The 23,748-nt window shown below is 42.9% G+C and overlaps 2 protein-coding genes across 14 annotated transcripts in view; one reads left to right on the top strand and one right to left on the bottom strand.

The window, feature by feature from the left end:
• Positions 1-7,072, bottom strand: part of ZBTB25 (zinc finger and BTB domain containing 25) — a 55,195-nt gene extending 48,123 nt beyond the window's left edge. For 2 of the 5 annotated variants that reach the window (XM_024925359.5, XM_003831611.5), the window contains exon 1: positions 6,131-6,447. In XM_024925359.5, coding sequence (XP_024781127.2) covers positions 6,131-6,447 — 317 coding nt within the window. The other 3 variants (XM_034937696.3, XM_034937695.3, XM_057299726.2) reach the window with 3 other exon arrangements.
• The window catches only part of ZBTB1 (zinc finger and BTB domain containing 1), a 29,845-nt gene continuing 12,473 nt past the window's right edge, over positions 6,377-23,748 (top strand). Inside the window, exons 1-2 of one of the 9 annotated variants that reach the window (XM_034937691.3) lie at positions 6,377-6,512; positions 19,073-19,220. The gene's annotated coding sequence lies outside the window, so the exon portion shown is untranslated. Of the gene's footprint in view, positions 7,410-7,462; positions 14,273-19,072; positions 19,221-23,748 lie in introns of those variants that run through there. The other 8 variants (XM_034937690.3, XM_055097695.2, XM_034937688.3 and 5 more) reach the window with 8 other exon arrangements.

Consider the following 23,748-nt stretch of genomic DNA (forward strand, 5'->3'; position numbering starts at 1 on the left):
TTTTTTAAAGTTTTATCTGTTATCAAAGTGATACATTATCATAATAGTTTTAGCATTGATATTTAAGAGATTACAAAAACCTTCTTTACCTTCTAGATTGTAGTAACTCTGGATTACTTCAAATTAAGATGGAACAACTTTATACTAGTATCTATGTTTGTTTAAAGCTGGCTTGATATTCAACACATATCTTTGATTCTTATGTATTTAGAAAAATCTACTGTACTAGACTGGACTCTCAGATCTATGGTAGCCAGCCTGATATCCTGGACTACACAGCTCTTCATTCTCTCAGGCTGTAAGAATCCTTAATAAAAAAGGAACAAAAAGAGCAAGACGACTGTTTCTGTAGGAAAACAGTCTTAGGTATTTTCTCTGTCAATGCTTACCACTGAGACTTTATGATGAATTTTCATTCAGACAAGGAGACAGGAAAGTTGGCAGAGGAATATGTACATCTTTTTTGAGCTACTTACTCATGGCTATAAATACAAAGGCAAAAGCAAAATATTTCAAGTGCCATATGATAAAAGACTTTATATAGTGACTAACTTTTTAATGGAACTTTCACATGACTGTAGAGGTGTGACATTTAATTATGTAGAGAATGAAAGAATGTTTGTAGAAATCATTTTATCCTGAAACAGAGGTTCTTATTGCTGACTATACTGTAAAACCTTCTATGCAGAGCTGTATTGATGTCTGAGTCCCAACCCAGGCTTAGCCCAAACAGAATTGAATTGCTAGGGGTGAGGCACAGATTCTTGTTTTTTTTTTTTTTTTTTTTTTTTTTTTGAGACAGAGTCTCGCTCTGTCGCCCAGGCTGCAGGCTGGAGTGCAATGGCGCGATCTCGGCTCAATGCAACCTCCGCCTCCTGGGTTCAAGTGCTTCTCCCGGACTCAGCCTCCTGAGTAGCTGGGATTACAGGTGCCCATCACGCCTGGCTAATTTTTGTATTTTTAGTAGAGATGGGGTTTCGCCACGTTGGCCAGGCTGGTCTTGAACTCCTGACCTCAGGTGATCCGCCTGCCTTGGCCTCCCAAAGTGCTGGGATTACAGGCATGGGCCACTGTTCCCGGCCAGATTGTTTATTTATTTATTTATTTTTATTTTTATTTTTTTGAGACAGAGTCTCACTCTGTTGCCCAGGCTGGAGTGCAGTGGCACGATCTCGGCTCACTGCAAGCTCCGCCTCCCGGGTTCGCGCCATTCTCCTGCCTCAGCCTCCCGAGTAGCTGGGACTACAGGTGCCCACCACCACACCCGGCTAATTTTTTTGTATTTTTAGTAGAGACGGGGTTTCACTGTGTTAGCCAGGATGGTCTCGATTTCCTGACCTCATGATCCACCCGCCTCGGCCTCCCAAAGTGCTGTGATTACAGGCGTGAGCCACCGCGCCCAGCCCAGATTCTTTTTTTAAAAAGCTTCCCAGGTGATTCTAACGTGACTGCTCAGTTAAGAACCACTGCCTCAGAAGAACACGGGACCAAGGAAACCCAAGAAATTATTTCACACTCTACAATTACATTGATATTTAAGAGACAATAAAAACTTTCTTTACTTTCTAGATTGTAGTAACTCTGGATTAGTTCAAACTAAGTAAGATAGAACAACTTTATACTAGTCTCTATAAATAAACAATTCCGTAAGAGTGTTCAAAGTATGGAAATTATGTTGACTACATTAAATGAACAAATATAAACAACTGTAATTCTAATTGTAACCTTAAAATATTGGCCAGATTAAGAAACAAAAGTGCTCCATGGCCAGGCATGGTGGCTCGCTCCCAGCACTTTGGGAGGCCGAGGCAGGTGGATTACCTGAGGTCGGGAGTTCGAGACCAGCCTGACCAACATGAAGAAACCCCGTCTCTACTAAAAATACAAAATTAGCCAGGTGTGGTGGCACATACCTATAATCCCGGCTACTCGGGAGGCTGAGGCGGGAGAATCGCTTGAACCCAGGAGGCAGAGGTTGTGGTGAGCTGAGATTGTGTCATTGCACTCCAGTCTGGGCAACAAGAGTGAAACTCCATCTCAAAAAAAAAAAAGAAAAAGAAAAAAAAGAATCAAAAGTGCTCCTAAACTGGCAGGATGGGCATGGGTGGGGGGGTGGAGGAACACACTATTTTCAGACTTCTTTTCAAATAGTATTTAGGAAAAAGAAATATTTACTCTCTTACTCCATTACACCTAGATTGGATTTCATAACACCTAAAAATGATACAGAAATTCTAAATCTGAAAATACTGTTTGAGGTAAAATCTGCTGTAATTCCAGACATCTGCTTATTAAGATCTACTGAGAATGTTAGCAAAGAGGGTATGGAGGGGGTAGATGAAACAGGAAGAGTAGTTATGCTCTAGAAACCTTTAATGGAACTGGGAAACGTTAGTTTGGGGCCTCCTGCCTGTTGGCAGACATAGCCAACCTCCAAGCACCTCTAATTCCCATCTAACCAATATTACATTGTAGGATGCCTGATAAAGCCAAGCACACAAGAATACTAACAACAGTAAGCACAAATTGTTAATAGACCTTTAAAAAAAATCAGAACCCACAGAAAGAAAGGAAAAGATTCCTCTCAGTCCATTAAAGACAAACCAAATTTCTAAAAGAAAAAATAAGGTACTCAAAGGACAGGAGAAAGATGGAAAATTATAATGCTAGTACAGACCGAGAATACAGTACAGGCAAGAGTAACTAAAACTTCTGGATACAAGTAAACCAATACTTCTTTCGCAATGGAAGTATACTCCCATGTACACACTACTCAAGTGGGCTAATAAAAACCTTTGCTTAAAGTGCTTGGAGATTTCAGAAAAAATAAAACATCCATGCATGACTGATTTGTAACCACAGAAGAAATGAATTAGAAAAATATAAAAAATAACTGAACACTCTAAGCACTTTTTCTCCCAATAAAGCAAAAAAAAAAAAAAAAAAAAAAAAAGAGAGAGAGAAAGAAAATTCCTGCTAGCAAAGGGAAAGCAGAAGGGTAAATAAATGCCTATAATCCCAGCACTTTAGGAGGCCGAGGAGGGTGGATCACCTGAGGTCAGAGTTCAAGACCAGCCTGGCCAATATGGTGAAACCGTCTCTACTAAAAATACAAAAATTAGTTGGGCGTGGTGGCAGACGTCTGTAATCCCAGCTACTTGGGAGGCTGAGGCAGAAGAATTGCCAATAAGGGGGAAAAACTCAAATGTCCATGGATAGTCAAATGGATAAAGAAAACATGGACCAGGCGCAGTGGCTCACACCTATAATCCCAGCACTTTGGGAGGCCAAGGTGGGCGGATCACTTGAGGTCAGGAGTTCAAGACCCGCCTGGCCAACATGGCGAAACCCTGCCTCTACTAAAAATACAAAAATTAGCCAGGTGTGGTGGCAGGCGCCTGTAATCCCAGCTACTCGGGAGGCTGAAGCCAGAGAATCGCTTGAATGCAGGAGGCAGAGGCTGCAGTGAGCCGAAATTACACCACTGCACTCCAGCCTGGGTGACAGAGGTAGACTCTGTCTCAAAAAACAAACAAAAAAAAACCCCAGAAGTATAAATAAATTTAATCAATAATCCTGAAACTGATGTTTGTTACAAACACTTTCTTCTTCCTCCTCTATCCCTAAGCAGGTTCAAGTAGCAATATCTTTCCTTTTTAGGGAGAATACTATTCTGGTTATTTTCAAAACCTATTATTATAATAAATACTATATGCAAGGCCTTGTGCTAAGTGCTCTATATACACTATCTCTTAAAATCCTCACTGTGATGACTAATGTATTATTTTCATTTCCATTTTACAAATGAGGAAAAATCCTAAGCTTAGGACACACAATCAGCAAATAGTATAAAATGGAGATAAAAAGGCAGGTCTGTCTCCATAGCCTGTGCTAATAAACTGGAGCAATATTTTCTTAGCTTTCTCTTCTTAAAAGACTGAAGTTCACACGCTATTTGGAATAAATACACAGAAAAGGGGCACAGGAAGTGGTGTAGAAAGAAGCACTTTATAACTTATCAAGATAAGAGCACCTGCACTGCTTTTTTAAAACAAGGAAAAACCCTGCAATAATATAAAACCCCCAACTCTTTTCTGGCCCTGTTATTGCTAAAATGGACAAGTTGGTCAGGCACCACCTACGGACCATAGCAAATAAATCACTTTGGTTCAGTGGTGGGGAGGGCATTATGCAACACTTCCCAGCACAGCCCTGGCCAGGATATTTTACGGCCAAGGCACCTCCTCCCCAGCTAGACAGCCTGGCTCCTTCACATTCCCCTCAGGAGATACGGTGGAAGCTCACAGCTCCACTTTGTAAGGCATAGAGGGCAGCTGAAAGTCCTGCTTGGCCTCTCTGGGCAACCACAGGCGCCAATAAATCAGCCACAGGCGATTCTCTCATTCCCTTCCCGGCTGAAACAGAAGCAAGATATAATGCAAAAGAGCACTGATTGGACTTGAGAGATAAGCGATCTAGGCTTAAATTCTACGGCAAATGACTGTATTACCACAGCCCAGGTAATGAGCCTGTTTCCTCAGGCTTGTAACATGAAGACAGTACCATCTCCTTTTTGGTAAAGACACAAAGTTCATCTACGAAAGCAGCTAGTATGATACTTGGCCCACTGCAAGCACTCAGTAAACAGCGGCCAACTTGAGCAGAATCCATCTCTACTACATGCAAATAAGACATTCAAGGTAGGACTGGACAAAAAAGGTGTTAACAGGTTACGTGGGTTCCTTTCTGTTTTCTTCCTGACCACACCTTGATATTTCACTGACTGCCAGCTCTCAGAATTAATCTATTCCATGTCATATCCCATCAGTGTTCTGTTCCCTATTAAGGAGTTGATGTCCGATAACGGATTCACGATTTACCTTTAACTAAAATATATCCAGATTGTTAAAGAAGACTTTGATGCCTTAACATAAGGAAGCAACCAATGCTGCAAATAATAGAGAACAGCAATGAAATTTTCAGGGGTGGCTGGGGGGTGTAGGCTTTCAGTTTCAAAAATACACCATAGGCGGCCTACCTCACCTAGAAATACTATCAAACCCACACAGTGGCCATGCCTGACTTCTCCATAACCTGAATCAAGCCAAGTATATATAATGACCTCCGCCGGATACATTCTCTACAGGTGAGTGGGGTAAACTGGCACTGCGGTCCTGGCATGGTGGAGAGTGCAATCACCAAGGTGTCTGGAGCCTTGGAGTCTTAGCTATCAAGAGGTGTAGCTAGCTCCAGCTACATCACGCTCTTCAGGCCTGGTGTCTTCTCTGTAAAACGAGAGGGATGAAACAGATTTTCTATAAGGCACCTCTCGGCTCTAAAATTTAAGATTCCAAAGTGTACTTTACACACATGACAGAATCTTGTGAGAGGATCAACAGCTCTGCCAGGACTTGAGTCTCAAGAGAAAGAATGCCAAATTTAATCCCTTGGGGTGATGCGGGCGCTAACTGTTGAAACATGCTAGGTGCCGTCAGGTTCCAGGTACTACGTTGTGCTATGCGCTGCCTCCGCAACTGGTAACACCTGATTACTCCAAATACTGAGTGCCAGAGAAGACGGTGATAAGATGGGTCAAGCTTCAAAAAGAAAAACCGGATTTGCTTAGAACAAGATACACATAATTTGAAGATAGAAAAGGGGGGGATGTCTTCTTGCCCTAGAAACGAGGTAATCACAAGCTGGGAGTGGAAACAGTAGCCGCAGCGTCCTCCCAGCATCTGGAAAGTCGCCCGCTCGTAAGAGGGGTCGGCGCTACCCGAGGGAGGCCGCAGGCCTACTGGGGTTTCCTGCTGGGGGTCGCACCCGGACCCGCGGCCGGGACGGCTCTGCACCTTCGCGGCACCCCGTGTGCCACCCTGAATCAGGCCCCGGCAGCCGCTCCTACGAGCAGCAAAGGGTGGTTCTGGGTATTGCCGGCCCAGCGCTCACTCGCGGATGTATTTTCCTCCTGTGCCCTGCCTGACATCTCAATCGGACCAAAAACACCCCTCTCCCCAGCTACTTGCATCTGTCCCGCGACTGTTGCAGCTGCAGGCCGCCGCCCTGGGTGGCTCGCGGCGGGAGGGACTGAGCCCGGGGCAGCCCACAGGGGCAGGACCGCGTCGCTTACCCAGATGCCGCCGCGGCGGCAGGCCGACTCCTCCGTGCAGGAGGGGCGGGCTCCCAAGCCGCGCACTGCAAGCAGTGGCGCCGGCTCACGCACCCCTCGGCCGCCTCTCGCGCGGCTTCCCGCGCCGGCAGCCCGCGATGGCCCCACGTGACCGCGTGTCTGGTAGCAGGGGAAAGAGGGGCGCCAGGGCCGGGGTGTGCGTGCGTGCGTGCGTGCGTACGTGCGCGCCCTCCCTCCCCAGTGGCCGGGCGGGGGTCGGCCCGCGCTCTGAGTGCCGCCGCCACGGTTCGCAGTTGTGACTCTGTAGGCGGAAGCATAGGGACAAGCCTGAGCGTCACAGGCTCCCCACAAACAACCGCGTGACTCGGGGACTTTCCCCAGGGTGTGCAAAAGCACAGGCACCCCCTCAGTTCTGGGGTGAAGGTGGGGGTGGGGAAGGATGCGCCCGCGTGTTCGCTGGGGAAGGGATGAGGGCGCGGGGCCAGGGAGGCCGAGCCGCGGGAGCCTGGGTGGAGAGGCGGACTGGGCGAGGTGGGGCATGGCGGGGGAAGTGACTCAGGGCCAGAGGCGGCAGGCCCACGGAAGGTGGGGTCGGGGGGGCGCGGGGACTGGGCGACCCTGAACCGACGGGACAGGGCGAGGTTGCCGGAGCACTCGAGGCGGACCGCGAGTGACGGCCCAGCTGCTGGGCCCAACGGGGCAGGGGTCTGACATCTGGACGGAGTGGGAAAGCAGCCTCGCATCCTGCCCTGGGGAGTCGGGAGGAGCCCAGTCCCATCCAGCTGTGCAAACAGGAGGAGGAGGAGGTCCCAAGCCTACCCTTGAGAGGGGCAAGAGGGGTGGTCAAGCCGCCGCCGCCGCGACGGCCCCCGCGGTGCGGGTTGCGCCAGCCTCCTCGGAGCTCGACGCAGAAACTTGTTGCAACAAACAGGCGACCGCGGGTGCCCCTAGCAGCCAGCGGCAGAGTGGGTGGGCGGGCGAGAGGGAGGGGAAGGCTGGCGGACGCCGCAGCGAACTGGTGGGCAGACCCGGAGTCGCCGCGTAAGCGGGGCCGGCTCAGTGCGGTGCGGCAGGCGCGGCTGTGCGGCAGCGGAAGTCCTTTGTTGCAGCACAGTCCCTGGCAGAGCCAGAGCCTCTCCGCGCAGCCCAGCCCGAGCGCCGAGCGCTGCGCGCCGCCGCCACTGCAGCTCGCGGCCCCTTCGCCTCCGCCCGCCTTTCCCGCGGCTGATTTGCCTTAAACTCCCTAAAATCTCCGCAGCTCTGGTTCCTGTTGCGGCCGGTAAGTATTTGCCAGTTGTGGGGCTATTTGCGCAACTTTGGCCCAGGCCGGAGGGCGACGGGCCGCGGGCCTGGCGGAGTGCGGGGCCGGAGCGGCGCCGATCCGTGCGGGGAGCCGGAGCGCGACGGACGCGCTGCGAGGACCCGGTGACGGGCGGCTGCCAGGCCGCCTGCTTGTTGCCGGCGCGTCAGGTCCCGGGCGTGCGGCCTCCCTGAGTCGGAGGCAAAGCCCCTACGGAGACTAGTTCCCAAATTAGTTACCTTCTTTTCTTTCTTTCTCTGCCTTTATTTTTTTCGAGGGGGGAGGGGAGGCGTAGACGGGAGGCGGGAGAACCCGGTTGATTGACGTGCCTAGAGCCCGCTTCTCTCAACTTACAGCTGCGGCTCGGCGGCGGGTGGGAGGGGAAGTGTCCCGGAGCCCGAGGCTGCAGACTTGGGCGCGCTCCGAGGGAGGAGGCGTTAAGATCCGTGCAAATTCTTGCTACGCTGTTTCCCACCCCCTCTCGCCGGCACACACGCTTTTTGTTCAGTAAAAAGTGGAAGGTCTGAGTTTGGGAATTTTAAGTGGAAAAGATCTGTTTCTTGGGAAGGGAGTGCTTTCGCTTGCAGCGGTGGGCGCTTACTAGAAGTTCGGTAAATGTGTTGGATGCAGATCGGGAGTCGTTACTACTAAAGTATGTAGGCAGGGTCTGAGCTCAGCCACCCCACCCAGTCTCCCTTTCTACCTAAGCAACGCGTGTACATGATCTGAAGGGTTGACTTGACATTTTCTAAATTGGGCGAATCAGGAAGAGGTTGATGAAAATCCTTGACGTTTTCTGGGGATAGGACATTTGTGTGTGATAACGTTCTTAAATCGAATTTCAGTGTGGCAGTGCACGCAGATTCTAAATTGGTGTTAGTGTATTTCCATACGGTATGTATCAGTACAAGAAATAGTGTTCCCTTTGACACTCGAACCCAAGGAGTGGTCCGAGGCTTTTTGAGGCAACCTAGGATCAATGTCTCTGAAGCAGATTTGGTGAAGGATGCAGGTCTCATAATTTACAGAGCAATCACAGTCTTCTTTGAAACGGAGAAATTAGATTCCATGAAATTTTGTTAGTGCAGATAGATATGATGTGGAGAAACGGGGAAAATTGAGTACAAAAAGATGAGGCTTGAATGATGGCTGGCCATCATTTGCTCAGAACCTCAAAACTTTGCTTTTGAATCACTTGCTGGATATCTAATAAAGTCTCAATAATAACTGGATGACTTTGGGAGCTAGAAAGGGGGTTCCTCCTCTTAAAGAAACAGGAAACTGGGCCGGGCGCAGTGGCTCACGCCTGTAATCCCAACACTTTGGGAGGCCGAGGCGGGTGGATCACCCGAGGTCAGGAGTTCGAGACCAGCCTGGCCAACATGGCGAAACCCCATCTCTACTAAAAGTACAAAAATTAGCCTGGCGTGGTGGCGGGCGCCTGTAATCCCAGCTACTCAGGAGGCTGAGGCAGGAGAATCGCTTGAACCTGGGAGGCGGAGGTTGCAGTGAGCCGAAATGGCGCCACTGCACTCCAGCCTGGGCAACAAGAGCGAGACTCTGTCTCAAAAAAACAAACAACAACAACAACAAAAACAGGAAACTGAAGCATAGTAGAGGCGAAATGCTTTTCCAAAGGTTAATAAACATAAAGTCTACAGTAGAGTCTAAAGTTAACCTCTTACATTCGTTTTATGAGCAAGCAGGCTTTCTCCATTAATACCACATTTTCATGGTATTGAATAACTCAGGTTGAACAGTCTTTCCTGAAGCCTTTCTATTCTTCCCACTCCTAATACGATGGCCTACTTTTTTGGGGTTTTTGTTGGGAAGGGACCGGTGTATCATTGTCAGAGAAAAGAGAAACCATATTTAACCAGGGCCTTAGCAGGGCATGAGCACAGTCACAGCCACTTGCTCTTGACCTTGTGCTTTGATTTCAGTTTAACACTTCTAAATTTTTGTACTGCTTCCTCATTCTCCTCTTTTGCCAGGCTCTGGGGAAGATATAGTTCATCGACCTTTTTAAGAGTATCTCGTTTTCTTTGTAGCATCATTTCCCTTTCTAATGTGCAGGAGAAAAGAAGTACCTGCTTTCAGACTTGCCCTCTAGCCAGGAAAAGCACTAAGCCTTTGGTGCAAAGGAGAGGAAACTATTTGGTATAGAAATACAGGAAAATTTCCATAGATTTTTGTTAATAAGCTGCAATCTGTTGTCTTCCCAAAAAAAATGAGGTATATTTGAGAAACATCTTCTTGAGAGGTCACTTTGGTCTCTATAGAATGTTTTCTCCTGACATTTTCTTCTGTGCTAGTATCTCATGCTAAAATGGTGAAATTATTTTTTTCTCATATTCTTATGTGAACCAAATTAAGGGTTACTCATGTCTATTTTTTCTCAAAATGGAAATAAGTTTTTTATTATAAAATCCATGCTCTTTGAAAAATTCAGCCTTACTGAAGTACATAAAATACAAAAATGAAAGTCATTTTGACTCCCACTCCCCAGAGATAATCACCGTGTACAGTTAATTCCTTGTTTAAAACGAGAGAAGGCAACATTTGATCACAGCTGAGTGTGCCTCACTCTGCCTGGGGATGGCCTGTGGTGATTCATGGACTCATGTTCTCTGTTCACATTACTCAGGTTGGTAAGAATTGCCAGGTAGAGGAAAGGGGAGTGTTTTGCATTGGGCTGATTTAAAATTATTTGATTAAGTAACTGGGCTGCTATTTTAGGTTTGTCCTTATTAAATACTTACTGTATCATGGTGGGCTATTTTTCATACTTTGTTCATGTTAATGTTGTTGCCCAGCCTCTGATGGATTGATTTACAGCAGCCAAACACGTGAAAACAAAAGCAAACCCTCACCTTTATAGAGAGTTTCATAATTTATAATTAGGAAGGAGTGGGTATACTTGCCATGAAGACCACTGCCAATATATCCCTGTGCTGATATGGGATGGGGCTCCTCTTGATCAGCACCAAAGATTGCATGCTGAACATATGGAAAGGAAATTGGACGAAAGAAGGGTCAATGACCGCTGTTTTCAGATGTGGCATGGAAGAGACTGATAATGGGGAGGAAGCGGCAGGGACTCACTCCTTAGCCATGTGTATTTAAGAAGAATGAACTGTGAAGAAGTTGATGATGATCTAAAAACAGAGCCCCAAAATAGTACATAGAAAGTTAATTACAACATTGGTTATTTGAGAGTGTTGGGGACGTGGGTGGTTTTTATACTACTCTGTCTTTGAATTTAAAATAGTTTTCAAAATAAAATTTGAAGATTAAAGAATTAACCAGATTTTCTTTTGTCTATATGAGATGCATGCAGTCGTTTTTAGAGATGAGTTCCACCCCCACTTTGAAGTATTAGAAGAGGCATGCTCTGGTGGACAGTGGGGAGTTAGCAGATGGAAGGGGATTTAGGGAAGGGACTGGACATTCTTCCTGCAAGATGGAGCAGTAAGAGAATGATGAGAGCTTTTAGATTCATGAAAAAGGTGACTCTAGGAGGCTTAGAATGTTCCAAAGGGGCACTTCAGCTAATAGTCATATTCAGAAGAGTGTTGTCTGGTTTACACAAACTGAAACTTAGGGCTTTGAATCAAGAGTCTCAGCTTCTACTTACAAGATAAGCAGTTTTGGGGAAGTCAGCCACTGAACCTGTTTCTTCATTTGCAAAATGAGGATAATAAAAATACCTATCTCAGGGTGGTTGTGAGATCAGTTGTATAATGTATGGGAAAATGCTTTAAATTTTAATTTTAATTTTAATTTCCAACCACTATATAAAAGTTGCCATGATTGAAATAAACAAAAAATTGATAAGCAAAATAAAACTTACCTGTTTAAACATTTATTCATTCAAAAACTCATCAAGTATCAACTAAATGTCAGACATTCAGTAATGACCGAGATACTGCCCTGATGTCAAGGAGCTTGCAGTAAAGCAGGGGAGCCAAATAATTGCAATATCTGCCTTAAGTGTGGTAACAGAGCATCACAGTTGGGATGATGCATTATTGGTACCATATTGTTGTATGTATAGGCTGTTTTGGCAGCACAGAAGAGGCATCTGCCTCACCCTAAGATCAGAAAAAACTTCCCAAAGAGGCCAGGCACAATGTCTCTCACCTGTAATCCCAGCACGTTGGGAGGCCTAGGCAGGCGGATTGTTTGATCTCAGGAGTTTGAGACCAGCCTGGCCAACATGGCGAAACCCTGTCTCTACAAACAATACAAAAGTTAGCTGGGCGTGGTGCCGCATGCCTGTAGTCCCAGCTATTCGAGAGACTGAGGTGGGAGGAACGCTTGAGTCTGGAAGGCGGAGGTTGCAGTGAGCCGAAATTGCCCCATTGCACTCCAGCCTGGATGACAGAGCCAGACCCTGTCTCAAAAAAAAGAAAAGAAAAAAGAAGTCCCAAACAGAGTGAGCTAGACATTGAAAAGGTTCTAAGCAAAGGAACAGCATGTGTGAAATGGCAAGGCTTTTGGTGTGTTAGGTTATTTGGGATCGGGGAATCTTAAATAAAGCTTAAAAATGGAGTTAAGTTTCTTAGAATGAACATACATTTTATGATTTTTTTAAATTGGTTTCATTTTGTTGAATTTCAATTATATGATTGTGATGTTTTCAGGATTTTGGTTTGAATTAAACAAAACTGGAGCCACAAAATTGGAAACAATACAATTTTTTAAAAAATGTGTAGGATCTGGCCGGGTGTGTGGTGGCTCACGCTTGTAATCCCAGCACTTTGGGAGGCCGAGGCAGGCGGATCACGAGGTCAGGAGATTGAGACCATCCTGGCTAACATGGTGAAACCCCGTCTCTACTAAAAATACAAAAAAAAAAAGTTGGCCGGGCGTGGTGGTGGGCGCCTGTAGTCCCAGCTACTCGGGAGGCTGAGGCGGGAGGATGGCGTGAACCTGGGAGGCGGAGCTTGCAGTGAGCCAAGATCGTGCCACTGCACTCCAGCCTGGGTGACAGAGCGAGACTCCGTCTCAATTAAAAAAAAAAAAAAAGTGTAGGATCTGCTCAAAGAAGGAAACTGGGTAATCCCTCCCATCATCATAGAGAGAGCTGTCTCACCAGTTATTCATTCAGTAACACTTACTGAATACTTAATATTCCAGAGAAATGAAAAAGCCAAAGTCCTCGCCTTAAAGTTGCTCACAATCTCATGGGGGAGACCAACACATAATTATAACCAATTCTTATTTAGCACTTACTCCATGAGAGATATACTTAACAATAGTTCTTCAGAGGTAGAAAGGATTACCATCCCTTCTTAGAGAATTGAAGCACAAATTGACTAAGCAACCTTCTCAAGGTCACACACTTAATAAGTGGCAGAGCCAGAATTTGAACCCAGGCAGTCTGGTTAGTTTGTGCTTTAACACCTACTTTATGTAGCTGTTCTGATTATTAAAATACAGTGTAAAAAGTGCAAAATAAAGAGGTAATACACAATGAGATCAAAACCTAAAATAGTGGGAGAGGAAGGTGTTACAGAGGCTTTCTGCAGGAGGTGATAAACTGATTTTTAAATGATATCTGGGAGGTTCAGACCCAAAGAACCAATTGGCATGAGTAAAACTGCAGGGGAAGTAAGAAATTTATGAAGTATACTGGGTGTGTGTGGAGGAGGGTGAAGGTGGTGATGAGCAGTTTTATGTTGCTTGAACATGAAGTTTGAAGCAGGCAGTAGCTAAACATGTAAGACTAGATGGGTGGGCATGGAGGGCTTTGTATGCCTCAATAATGATTTTATACTTTAGTCTGAAGATATGTGAGGGGAACCATGGTAGAATAGTGTGATATGATTTTTCTTCTTCATGAATCATCTTCAAAACAGCATTGCTCTGGGAAGAAAAAGATTACCTGAGAGTGAAGGATTTGAGAGACTGGTTGAGGAACCTATTTTAATAACTCAGGAGTGATAATAGAGGCCTTGCAAGAGCAGGAAAGGTAGGGATGGAGTAGATGGGCAGATTTGAGAAATATCTAATGGGAAAATTGGCAACACTTAATGGTTGATTATGAGGGAGAAGTTCTAGGTAGCTCCCAAGTAGTCTAGGTGATTGGTACATAGTGGTGGCAGCTGAGACAAAATACAGGGAGGGGCATTTTTAAGTGGGTTCCAGACAAAATCTGAGTCCACAGAATTAGTACTTTGAAATAGAAGTCCTACAAAACGAACCCTAAGAATATAAATGCCATGTGCAATAAGGGATTTCCTGGTGAAGCGTTTTTAGCTGAGAAGAGCCTACTGTTTACACAGTGCCCTCTGGTGGTCAGAAGATGCTGTGCTGTCTCGTTAGGATGAATGGATTAAAATGTACTTTTCCTCCTGCTTCTGGAGGGAGAGAGGAATATTCCAGAAGCCACTGTGTTCCTTCTGCTTTCTGTGTGGATAAGTTCATTTCTTAGAATATAATGCAACTGAACTACAGGAACATCTCACTTATTTGTAAGTTATTTGGTTGGCAACCTCAGCTATCCAGTGCCTTGGCCTGATGCAAAAGAGGAGGGAAATATGATCGCCTGTCAGCAAAATTCAGGAATTAAAACTTTACATCTTACTTATGAGCATTTCCCTAGATCTTCAGAAGATGTTGTGCTCCCTCTTTAGGATGAATGGATATGTAGATTCAATTTTCAATGAGTTTTTGTCTAATTTCACAGCCAAGAAGAGATTGAAATGGTGGGCCACAGGAGATCAGCACACCTTTCAGAAGTGACAGTTGTTGGCTTGCAAGTAAAGAGACAGAAAAATACTAACTAGCCAACAAAGCCCAATCTCCAAAAGCATAACAGTCTGAGGCCATTTTGTGTAGGTGCAAACCCTTGCAAATTTGAACAACTACTATGTTTCAGCAAAACATAATTGTTTCAGAGGAGAAAACAGCCAGCCAGGTGATGCTATATGTGTAGGCTGCAGTTAGAGTAGTATGAAGAGCCCTAGACCAGGATTGAGGAGACCAAGGTCTTATCCTGACAGCCACTAAAACTAAATGTGACTTTGAACATACCACTTAACCTCTTAGGGCCTCAGTTTGCTTTTTGATCTATAAAGCAGTGGGTTGAACTTGATCATTTCATAAAATTCTATAAACTGTAATTATGACATTAATTTTTTTTAAATTGTGCTGTGCTTGGATTGAAAAGGCAAAGGAACATTTGTCATCTCTATTTAAGAGTCCTCTGAGAAGTATGATTATCCCAATTTTATAGATGAGAAAATTGGGCTTAAAGAAGTTCCCGCATAGCTAAACTAGTGGTAGAGTTTGTATTCAAACAAACAGTATATGCTCTCTGGCTTCTTTTTTAATTCCTTCACTTGACAAGCACATATTAAGTGTCAACTATGTGGGAAGAGTGTGCTAGGCACAAGGAAAACAAAGGCCATTAAGCCTTGTCCCTGTCTTTGAGGCTTCAGTACAGTAGGCATTGCTGTATCACACTGCTCCTTGGATCTCTTGTCAGTGCTAATGATACAAGTAATACTACTGCACTGTTAGGCTTAATATACAGCTCCATTATGTCTTTAGGGTGTGGGTATAAAACTAAGCCACCATTTATATTATTGTTTCTATGGGAATATGTGTTTCAAGTTCCAAATAAATTAAAAATAAAGTTTTAGGATATAACCCAGTTATAATTGCAGAACTTCCTGTACTAAGTACTGAATTTGGAGTCTAATGCACAGCCACTAGTGCAGATAGTGCATAAAATTTTCTAAACTTGATCGTGTTTGTCACTTAAGTGCGTTGAAATAAAACCTCTTATCTTTGGGAGCCTCTACAACTGGTTATTCCTGGAAGTTTCAAGGAGAAACCCAGAGAATGTAATAGAGATTGGACCCTATACCCTGCAAGATGGTATTCTAGGAAAGAATTTTGCCAATGTGACATTATTTTTATAGATGGCAGAATCTTTAAGGTCATGATCTTGGGCTTAGACTCATATTGCCTGTGTTCTAATCCCATGAAGTCCTCTCTTTGTGATATTACAAAGGTTATATAACACTGTATGCCTCTGTTATTTAATCTTGAAAATGAGTCTTATAGCAGCATCTACTTTGTAGGGTTTGTTACGAGGATTAAATGCTAAAATGATACTTATATATGCATACATACACATAAAATGATACCTATATATGGATACATACACAGATATGCACACATACACACATACATGTATATACATACATGTATATATGCAATATATGTGTGCATATCTCACACATATATATTGCATATATCCATATATATCCATACGTGTATATGTGTAATGTATCTGTGAGAGATATATATACATCTCCCTATACATCTGCCTGGAATAGAGCCTGGCATATAGTGAGACATAACAAATGTTAGCTATTCATATTATTATTGTATTACAGTTGTCATTTACTCTACTTTGATAACCTTCATCTACCAGTCCAGTAAAGCAAATCTACCTTCTGTCCTGTTACATTTCCAGCCAAGCTGCTGTGTACCCTCCTCAATTATTTACATACACATCTATATAAATACTCGAAATGCCTCACCCTTGCTTTCTGTTTATCCTACTCATTCATCAAGGCTTTACTCAAATCCTACATCCTTCCTAAAGCCTACTATTTTGGTATAATTAACGCTTTTCTTCTAAACTCTTGCTGAACTTTATTCAATATAGTTTATTTTTATTTTTATTTTTATGTTTGAGATGGAGTCTTGCTCTGTTGCCCAGGCTGGAGTGCAGTGGCTCAATCTCAGTTCACTGCAACCTCTGCCTCCAGGTTCAAGCAATTCTCCTGCCTCAGCCCCCCAAGTAGCTGGGATTACAGGCATCCACTATCATGCCCGGCTGATTTTTGTATTTTTGTAGAGACAGAGTTTCACCATGTTGGTCAGGCTGGTCTTGAACTCCTGACCTCAGGTGATCCACCCACCTCAGCCTCCCAAAGTGCTGGGATTACAGGTATGAACCACCGCACCCGGCCTCAATATAGTTTATTAAACTCCTCAAATTGTTTCTTGGTTTCAAATTTAATCCCTCATATACAGTTATCTCTATTGTACACCATCCTTCTCCACCCTCCATTTCAATGCTGTATCCAGTGTTAGGAACATTATGAGTATTCAATAGATTCTGATATTCTGATGTTAAAATGTAAGAATCCTTTCATTACATTTTAGACTTTTAAAATACTCTGTAATCCTCAAATCCATATGCATACATACATTCAACCTATAAGACATAGAAATAGATAAAAGGAAACATATATACATAAATCTTCCTTGAGATCCAGAGGTAATTGTAAGTCAGAGATTGGGGTGCTGAATTGGGACTGTGATGCTAGGCTCTCTAGACTTTCACTGAGGCTAAGCGAATCATCTTCAAATGCCTCATTGGTGCTGCAAGTCTGTGACACAATTTAGAGGGTGATGATTTGCCTCACAGAAACACTTTAAAATTCCTTTAAGTTACTTCTTTATTCATTGGATATGCTTATTTATAGACCCTTAAATTATCATTTACCAAGGCTGGAGCAAGAGAAACTTCCAGCAAAACTGTTATTTCCAATTTGAGAGATCTAGCAATGGAGGAAAAATATTTCTGAAATCTTACTATGTCAGTGAGAAATTTACTGAAATAGCTTACACAGTATAACTTAGGGAACACGTCTATTGAATAAGACTAGATTGACATGTATGGATAAAGCCACATTACAGATAAAGAATTCAGATTGGGGTAATCACTTGCTCAATAGCATCCAACCAACAAACCCTGTATTAAGGACTCATGCCCTGTCCTTGTTTAGTGTTCTTTCCAGAAGGCCATACTGTATAGTACCAAGGAAGTGCCATATATAGAGGTTATTACTATCTGGGTGGTCAGGAGTCCTTAGTCCTAGTATGTGCTTCAGCACAGTTAACTATACCCTGATACATTAAAAACCATGTATCTTTGCCTTCTATGGAATAAGAATGTTAGACTAGATTAGATCTCTCTAAGCTCTAAAAATGTATGATTAAATTACTTAATATGCTTAATGTGCTTGGTGGCTGTTTTTAAACTTGAGATGAGCCGTTAAACTTTTTCAGACTAAAATTTTAAAAATCCAGTATAAAACTTTTTGGATCACCTAACTCCTTAATTCTTGCTAGAGTTCTGCACAGTGGGTATCCTTCTAGCCTTAGTGTAACTCTTGGCATTATATAGCTTGTTTTCCTTATCCAAATGACATTAAGTCCTTTGAGTCATATTGGAGGTTCTGCTCTCAGACCTGAGCCCTTGACTTCTAGTTGTGCTAAATTTGTCCTACCAGTGATGCAGCTAGTAGTACAAACAAAAGCAATCACAGATTTCAGTCGTAAAAACAAGAACAGCTGAAATACAAGCTTCCATTTACTTAAAACCTTTTATAGGCTTTACTAGAACATAAAGTTCATTAAGTTTTTTTGGCAGCATTAATAAAGAGGTCAAAAAAATGAAAAAAGAGCAAACTCCTCTTGGAATTTGAGTGAAATTATAATTTAATGAAAGTGAATGCCTCATAATTTTTTTTTTTTTTTTTTTTTTTTGAGATGGAGTCTTGCTCTGTTGCCCAGGCTGGAGTGCAGTGGCACAGTCTTGGCTCACTGTAAGCTCCGCCTCCCGGGTTCCCGCCATTCTCCTGCCTCAGCCTCCCAAGTAGCTGGGAATACAGGTGCCTGCCACCACGCCTGGCTAATTTTTTGTATTTTTAGTAGAGACAGGGTTTCACTGTGTTAGCCAGGATGGCTCGATTTCCTGACCTTGTGATCCACCCGCCTCCGCCTCCCAAAGTGCTGGGATTACAGGCGTGAGCCACGGTGCCCGGCCTCAAAAAATTTTAATGAAAAAATTATCTTCAAGAGATAAGCTAAAAGTCTCACAGGAATTTAGATCCCTCCTCCCCTGCCGCATACTCCTCTACCTGTTTTTGGTGTAGTAATCCTTCTTAAAGCTTTTCTGGGCTAGGCACAGTGGTTTATACCTGTAATCTCAGCACTTTGGGAGGCTGAGGTGGGAGGATTGCTTGAGCCCAGGAATTCGAGACCAGCCTGGGCAACATAGCAAGACCTCATCTCTACAAAAAATATACAAAAATTAGCCAGTCATGGTGGCGTATGCCTGTAGTGCTAGCTATTCAGAAGGTGTGAGGTGGAAGGATTGCTTGGAGAATGAGTACCCATATTAAAGCAGGAACAGAATGCTATTGAGGACATTCTGAGCTATGATGGCACGCCAGCCTGGGTAACAGAGTAAGACCCTGTCTCAAAAAAATAATAATTAAAATTTAAGAAAAAAGCTTTTCTGAATGAGGTGTAACAAGGACAGAGTTTCTGGTACTAATGTGTCAATGATTGCTATTATAAGTTACTCTGCCTAAAATCAGTTTTACTCAGAACTTGGACATTTGCATAATAATGTTACTTAAACTACAATTCTAGGTCAGCCTAAAAACTGTTGTGTTAGGATTAAAAATTAGACACAGCATTTGTTCAGCTTCCATTTGTTCAGCTTCCAGCTCTATAGGGGGAATATAGGAGTATAAACATGGAGGCAGTGGGATTCACACTGTGATCCGTCTGACTGAGAGCACTTGTTCTTTCTACTACAGCATGATGCCTTCTTCTGTAGAGTGGGCGCTTTGCAGAATACGTGTTGAATGAAGTCACTGATCTAGGAAAAGTAAAAATTCCTCGAATACAGAATACTTGTGCTACTGCTGATGATCAACACTTTATACAGTGCCTGGTATACCAAAGGTAGTCAATAAATGTTTGTTGAATGAATAAATGTGCATTAAAATGCTATAAGTGCTCTTATTTAAATGTTTTAGTGTTTTAATAAAAGAATATGTATTTTTACTCAGTTGAATTGTGACTATAGCTATAGATGTGCCTATCATATTGATCTTCTATGTAGTTGTATTAATTTTGGTTGCTGATGATAAAACTGCTGCTCATCTAGATAAGAAAGGGTCTTTGGAACTTCTGTGCTCTTTATATCATTATTTCAAGCCTGGACTATTTAATACTTGAAAGTTTTTATAGATTAACTACTGGCTTTCTAATGGACTGTTATTTGGAAGGAAATTTTAAGGTTATCAACTCAAACTTACCTGATGCTTAAATAAGCATCACCACCATTACAACATCCACTATTACTTTCATTATTACATGCCAAGCACGATGCATTTTACACATTGCCTCTGTGAATCCTCATATATGATACTGTATTTGAGGTATTATCCCTACCTTTTCAGTTCAGGAAACTTAGGGTCAATGAGGATAAGCAAGTTCCCAAAAGTAGCAAAGCTAGATAAGAAGCCAGGTCTGTCTGATCCCAGGCCCATGCTCTTTTCACTTATTATACTGTCCTCAATAGCATTCTGTTCCTGCTTTAATATGGGTACTCATTCTCCAAACAAGTTTGTTTCATTCTTGAACTACTCTTATTAATAGAAAGTTTGGTTTTTTAGAAATAATACCTATCCCTCTGCCTCTTACTCTATAGTTTATTATTTATTAAATGTCTCTCTGAATCCTAGAAAAATGACTATAGACATAGAAATTTCATCCTACTTAAAACGGGCTTGGGTCAACATTTTTGTGTATTTTTTTTCATCTTTTTTCCCCCCACCTTTTGAATAAGGTTGAGGCGTGGATTTGTTTTATATAATTCTAACATAATTTTGTATCCTGTGTTTATTTATTTGGCTCTCCATCTTGAACGTTTTTCCCACTTCTGTAGTTGCCATTTAGAAAAATATATATATATATATATATATATATATATATATATATTTTTTTTTTTTTTTTTTTTTTTTTTTTTGAGACAGAGTCTTGCTCTGTCAGCCAGGCTGGAGTACAGTGGCATGATCTCGACTCACTGCAACCTCCCTCAGCCAGGCTGGAGTACAGTGGCATGATCTCGGCTCACTGCAACCTCCCTCTCCCAGGCGCAAGCAATTCTCTTGCCTCAGCCTCCCGAGTAGCTGGGTTTACAGGCATGTGCCACCACGCCCGGCTAATTTTTATATATTTTTTAGTAGAGATGGGGTTTCACCATGTTGGCCAGGCTGATCTTGAACTCCTGACCTCAGGTAATCCGCCCACCTTGGCCTCCCAAAGTGCTGGGATTACAGGCATGAGCCACTGCACCTGGCCCAGAAATACAATTTTTAATTCACTGCCACATGACAGTGAATTCTGGGGCGTAGATTTACCTTAAGACTCCTTTTTTTACTAGGCATTCAAATTAGAAGTAACTCATTAATGACTATCTTTGTGCATACATTGCTTTTTGTATTTAGATACATACTGAACATGATTCCTCACAGCTTTTTACAGATACCTGAGTTACAGAGGTTTGAAATATTGTACCTACTTGAAACTTGATCTGGCTTCCAGAAAAGGTGCAGTGGTTGCAATTTTAAGAAGGCAGCAGGTTTCATCATAAGCCATCTTCATTTCACCAGTCCCGTATCTCTGGCTATGGAACTTTATGTCTTAGAGGTGGCAGGATGGGCATATAGGTAGTAAAAGGGGTGTATGACCCATATGTGATCGCTGAGGAATGGATAAAAAGCAAATAGAAGTACATAAACGTAGATACCCTTAATTACTACTACAGAGCTTGAAGAGTGAACATTTTATTTCTCTAAACAGCTTGTTACATGTTCTTTTTAAGTTCAGTCAAATTGCATAGGAACTTATTTTTAAGTAGAAGATAGATTCTGAAGCTTTATGTATATGGATTAAAAATTGAGGCTAAAATTTGATCTTATTTTAACTTTATAATATGATAGGATTTCTAGTGCTTTTAATATTTCCTCTCCTTTCTTCCTTATCCAAAGTCAGCTCCCTACACTAAAAATACTTAAATGCCCACTAATATTGTCTAATGTTAAATGAAGGAAACTAGTTGCAGAGAGGTATATATATATATATATATGTATATACATATATATACATATATATATATATAGTATGATACCATTTAGGTTAAAAAACACAACAAAAGCAAAACTATCTCATAGGTACTCAATATGCTAACTATGTACATGTGCATCTCAACAAATCTGAAGGTATATAATCCAGAGTGTTTGGAGGGGTTACCTCTGAAAAGAGGTATGTGATCTGAGGTGTGTTTTTATTCTATATGCCTCTATGTTTGAATTTTTTGCTACTTTTTTTTTTTTTTTGAGATGGAGTCTTGTTCTTGTCACCCAGGCTGGAGTGTAGTGGCGCAATCTCTGCTGCCTGCAACCTCCGCCTTCTGGGTTCAATCGATTCTCCCGCCTCAGCCTCCCGAGTAGCTGGGATTACAGGTGCCTGCTATCACGACTGGCTAACTTTTTTTATTTTTAGTAGAGACAGGTTTTCACCGTGTTGGCCAGGCTGGTCTCGAACTCCTGACCTCAGCCTCACCCTTCCAAGGTGCTGGGATTACAGGCATGAGCCACCGCGCTCAGCCTTACTTTTTTCTTTTAACAATTAAAAAAAAAAGAAAAAAATAGAAGAGGCCAGGTGCAGTGGCTCACACCCACAATCCCAGCACTTTGGAAGCCCAAGGCAGGAGGATCGCTTGAACTCAGGAGTTCAAGACCAGCCTGGACAACATAGCAAGACCTTGTCTTTACTAAAATATTTAAAAAAAAAAAAACTGAATGTGGTGGCATGTGCCTACAGTCCCAGCTACTCTGGATGCTGTGGCGGGAGGATTGCTTGAGCATGGGAGATTGAGGCTGCAGTTAGCTATGATCATGACACTGCACTCCAGCCTAGGTAACAGAGCGAGACCCTGCCTCAAAAAAAAAAAAGGAAGAAAACTTTACACTCTAAGGATAAATAAAATACCTTCTCAAATAAACCCACTGCTTCTTTATACCCTGAAATGCATATTGAGCAACATGAGACACATTCTAACTCTATAGAATTATTGCTTCTTTGATAATTCAAGAAAAGACAAAGGCACTGATCAAACTTGTTTGGTGCCATTTCTATATAATCTAATAAGGTGGTTGTTGTTGTTGTTGTTGTTGTTGTTGTTTTGAAACGGATTCTCGCTCTGTCGCCCAGGCTGGAGTGCAGTGGTGCGATCTCGGCTCACTGCAAGCTCCGCCTCCCAGGTTCATGCCAGTCTCCCGCCTCAGCCTCCCGAGTAGCTGGGAATACAGGCGCCCACCACCACGCCTGGCTAATTTTTTTTGTATTTTTAGTAGAGACAAGGTTTCACTGTGTTAGCCAGGATGGTTTCGATCTCCTGACCTCGTGATCCGCCCGCCTCGGCCTCCCAAAGTGCTGGGATTACAGGTGTGAGCCACCACACCCAGCCCTAATAAGGTTTTTTAAAATTTTTATTTTTGGGACAGAGTCTCACTCTGTCACCCAAGCTAGAGTACAGTGGCGTGATCATGGCTCACCACAACCTCAAAATCCTGGGCTCAAGCCATCCTCCTGCATCAGTCTCCCGAGTAGTTGGGACTGCAGGTGCATCATCATGCCTGGCTAATGTTTTTTTGTTTTGTTTTGTTTTGTTTTTAAGGCGAGATCTTGCTATGTTGCCCAGGCTTAATAGGGTTTTTAAAATAGATTATTTTAACATCACATGGCCAATCTTGTATCATCTATTGCTCCCCACACCCACCCCATTTATTTTTAAGCATATCTCAGATGTATCATTTCATCTGTAAATACTAAAGTATATATATCCAAAAGATAAGGATTCTTTTTAACACAATCAAAATACCTTTCTCACACTTAAAAAATGAGCAATAGTTCCTTAGTATTAATCATCTAATAAGTTTTTCATACTTTACAATCTAATTGTTAACTTTCAGTTTAAGTTGCTGTTTTATTTACTTTCATTACTCATATCCTTCGAGAGTTGTTTTCTTTTTTTTTTTTTTCTTTTGAGACAGAGTCTTGCTCTGTCATCCAGACTGGAGTGCAGTGGCATGACACAACTCACTACAGCCTCTACCTGTCGGGCTCAAGTGATCCACCCACTTTAGCCTCCCAAGTAACTGGGACTACAGGTGATGCCACCACACCTGGTTAATTTTTTAAACTTTTTTGTAGAGAAGAGGTCACACACTATTGCCCAGGCTGGTCTCAAACTCCTGAGCTCAAGCAATCCTCCTGCCTCGGTCTCCCAAAGTGTTAGGATTACAGGCGTGAGCCACTGCACTCGGCCTCCGTCAAGTATTTTTAAATTAATGTCTTTTTTTTCTGTTCAAATTTAGTGTACATGTTCCCCCCAAGAGTTGTAATGAAACTAAAACTGTCT

Source organism: Pan paniscus, chromosome 15 (genome assembly GCF_029289425.2).
Source record: "Pan paniscus chromosome 15, NHGRI_mPanPan1-v2.0_pri, whole genome shotgun sequence".
NCBI lineage: Eukaryota > Metazoa > Chordata > Mammalia > Primates > Hominidae > Pan > Pan paniscus.